Genomic DNA, 3,588 nt, shown 5'->3' on the forward strand with positions numbered 1-3,588 from the left:
CCCGGCGCGGGGGCTCCAGGGAGCCGAGAATTGTGGCCAGAAACCGGTCCTGGGCCGCGTCTGTCTTTCCAAAACCAGGAGCTCTTGTTTGTTTTGCGGAGAGAGCGGTTGTTTTTGTTCTCCTCACGGGGGGAAAGGGAGATTCGGTGTTGGCCGTGAGCGTTTCGAGCCCAAATTAGATTCTGTTCGGCGTGGCCTTGATATTAATATGATCGAACATTTCCACGGCCTCGCGGGGTCGGACTCGGAAACGGCCCCAGGGCCAGGCCTGAGGCGCGTGCAGATCGCCAGGTTAGGTCAGACTTGTTGAAAAGTCCCAGCTCCCCGATTTCAACTTTATTATTTTTTTTCCCACGGCTTCACCGGGGTCCGGGAGGGAGAGGAGCAGCTGCGACGTTGTCCCCGAGTGTCAGCGCCCGCGGGCTCGTCCAGACCCTTTATTTAAAGTCTGGAAATTGGGCCGGCCCCATGGCAGGGTATGTTTATGTTTGAGGGTGTGATTTCTTGAGTAACGCCTGGGTCTCTAAAAACCACTGGGGGCGAGCCTCCGGTCTGACGGTGTCACAAGTTAGCTGTCCTTTCTGAGTCAAACCCAACAAAAAAGGCAAGAGGAAAATCAATAAAGTCCACGTGCTCCCGGGCCTCCTATGGAAAGGGCTGTCTGCGGATGGCCGGATGCCCGGCCATGGGCTGGGTTTGGCTCCAATGGGACAAAGAATTTTCAGAACCGTGAGAAGGGGAGGCTTTCCAAAGTTGAGATCCAAGGCTTCGGTGCGGTGAGAGCTCCCCCGGTGCTTAGGACGCCCAGTGCCCGACTGGAGCCATTTAAAAATGGCAGAAACAGCTGCAGGCCAAAACACACACACAGGAAAACAACCCACAACCCCCTCTCCTGTGGGATTCGCAGTGGGAAGGTTGGAGTTGTCCCCGTCCCCGCCTCAGCCCCTGTGCAAAGAAAGACTTGGTGTTTGGGCCTGAGTCCCTTCTGTCACTGGCCTGGAGGTTAGAAAGGGGCCCAACAAGCTGCTTTTCTCTGCTCCGAGAGGCGTGGTGGGGCCTTCTGCCTCAGCTTCCCGGGCGGCAGAGGCTTCTGCACCCTGACAGCTGCTCCTGTAGGGCTGCCAGCTGCTCTGCAGGGAGGGCAGATGGAGAGATGGGGCTTTCCACCCTGCAGGCCTTCTATCCTGCTGAGCCCACTGTGAGCCAGGCCTGTGGTTGAGGTGGGGGCGTGTGTCTCTCTTCCTCCCTGTGTTTTGGGAAACAACGCATCATGTTCTCTTAAGACCTTAGTTTTGGAATCTCATGGTTGTGTTTCCAGTTCACTTCTTTGCTGTGACCTTGGGCAAACCATGTAACTTCTCTAACCATGGCAACGAGGGACGAGTAAGGTCAAGTCTCCAAAAGCACCTCGCCCAGAGCACAAGAGCACTTGTTAAATGTCATCATTGTCAGGTGGACTTTGTAGAAACTTGGCTTTGTGTATGTGGAGTTTTTTTTGTTTCGTTTTTTTTTGTTTTTGACCCCTTCTAAGCAAAAGGCTTGGCTGTATGGTGCAGTTTTGTCCAGCTCCTGAGAAGCTGGTCTGTGTCTTTACAATGGGTCTTCCAGTCAGCGCCTGAGGCTTTTGGCTGTTTATTAACCGCGTGACCATTAAGTGTGCATTTCACCACTGGCTGGGAGGTGGGCTTGCCAGATTTAGCAAATAAAAATACAGGACGAACCCAGTTAAATTTGAATTTTAGATAAACAACAAAATAATTTTAAAAAATAAATGGTTTTTAGGGCCGGCCCGGTGGCGCAATGGAGAGCGCGCCGCTGGAGAGCGCGCCGCTTGAGAGCGCGGCAGCGAGCGCCGAGGGTCCGGATCCCATGTGAAGACCGGTTCCCGCTCACTGGCTGAGCACGGTGCAGGCGCAGCGCCAAGAGTTGCGATCCTGTTGCCGGTCCCCGGTACGGGCGCGACACCAAGGGTTGCGATCCCGTTACTGGTCAGTAAAAAAGACAAAAAAGGAAAAAATAAATAAAAATAAAATAAATAAATAAATAAATGTTTTTTAGTGTAAGTATGTCCCATGAAATATTTGGGACATACTTATACTAAATAATTACCCATTTATCTGAAATTCAAATTTAATCGGGCATCCTGTTTTATCCAGAGGAGAGCCAAGGTATCTGGCATACTATTCAGCCTGTAAGGCAAGGGTGGTATTTCTCCTCAGCCCCAGTGACCCCAAAAGTGCCCCCCTGCCACCCATACCCTTCCCCCGCCCCCAGAAGAAGCCTGTAACTAGCTGTGGTCTCCCTGTCTGTAGCTGCTGTTGTTTCTCCTCTCCTCTCTGTCTGGTGTCCCAGCACAGCAGGCTGTTGGGGGGTGAGATGGCCAGAAGATGGCTGAAGGAAAGGCAAAATGGTGGTCCCTATTTGGGAAACTGAGCCAGGGTTAGCTGACCCTGTGTGGTGGAGAAGAGAAAGGGAACGGGAGTCATTGGGTAGGAGGGAGACAAAGGTTTGAGCTGTGAAGTAGGCTTAGGTCTGGACCCCCTCCGCACTTGATCTGGGGGTTCCCTTAGTGACTGGCTGTGAGGATGGAGAGAGGCCTGTTCCTGGAGGACTTCTCATCTGTCCCTGGGAGAGAGCAAGGTTTGAGCCTGGGGTCTCACCTTGGCTCCTCTGAGGGTTTTTTTTTTTTTTGTCTTTTTCGTGACCGCTAAAAGGGATCTCAACCCTCGGTGTGATGTCGCCCACACCGTGCTCAGCCAGTGAGTGCACTGGCCATTCCTATATGGGATCCGAACCCGCAGCGGGAGCGTCGCTTCGCTCCCAGCGCCGCACTCTCCCGAGTGCACCACGGGGCCGGCTCTCTGAGGGTTTTGTTGCAAGTAACTTCCTGCCAGATACCCGACAGGCCAAGTGGACTTGGGCCAGTTAGGATGTGGCCCACCACAGTTAAGCCTCCCAGGGTGTCAGGAACTAGCTCTGGGGAGTGAATATGAAGCGAGGTATCTAGAGCTCTTTTTGAAGGAGTCAGTAGGGTCCCGTTGGGCGGTGAATGACCCCAAGATGGTTTTCTTGGCTAGCCCCTGGACTTGGACCCAGGAGAACATTGGAATTGGCCTTGGCCTGGAGAATCTGGATGCGTGCTTATAGTTTATATAGGAGCCCGTGCTAGGGAGGAGCATTTGGGGCTATATTCCTTCAGCTGGGACCTCATTTTGTCCTCTTGTCCGAGGAGCTTAAGTGTGATGGGGGAAAGAGAGGCACTGAAGCCAGGCAGTTTTCAGGAGCCACTGGGACAGGAGGGCTCAGGGGCAGCTTTCTGGCAGGGGCCTGGTGGTCCTGGTGAACCCCAGCCTGGTGCATACAGGTAGCCAGAGTCAGGGGATCTGAGGGAACCAACGAGCCAACTGGAGCAAGCCATTGCTGCTCAGGGCAGGTGGGCCCAGACTGTGTTTTCAAGAGTAGCTGGAAATCTTGATTTTTATGGGAAGTCTGATTTTTTTTTAAATTAAGTTTAGCAATAGCTTCAAATTTTTTTTTTTTCCTTTTTGTCTTTTTTCGTGTCCGGCAACAGACTGCAACCCTCAGTGT

General features: G+C 52.8%; 1 protein-coding gene across 1 annotated transcript in view; it reads left to right on the forward strand.

Annotated features, from left to right (window-relative positions):
- Window positions 1–208: 208 nt before the first annotated feature.
- The window catches only part of BCL7A (B-cell CLL/lymphoma 7A), a 24,221-nt gene continuing 20,841 nt past the window's right edge, over window positions 209–3,588 (forward strand). Inside the window, exon 1 of the mRNA XM_008577464.1 lies at window positions 209–291. Coding sequence (XP_008575686.1) covers window positions 209–291 — 83 coding nt within the window. The remainder of the gene's footprint in view (window positions 292–3,588) is intronic.

The sequence above is a fragment of the Galeopterus variegatus genome, unplaced genomic scaffold (assembly GCF_000696425.1).
Source record: "Galeopterus variegatus unplaced genomic scaffold, G_variegatus-3.0.2 Scaffold1518, whole genome shotgun sequence".
NCBI lineage: Eukaryota > Metazoa > Chordata > Mammalia > Dermoptera > Cynocephalidae > Galeopterus > Galeopterus variegatus.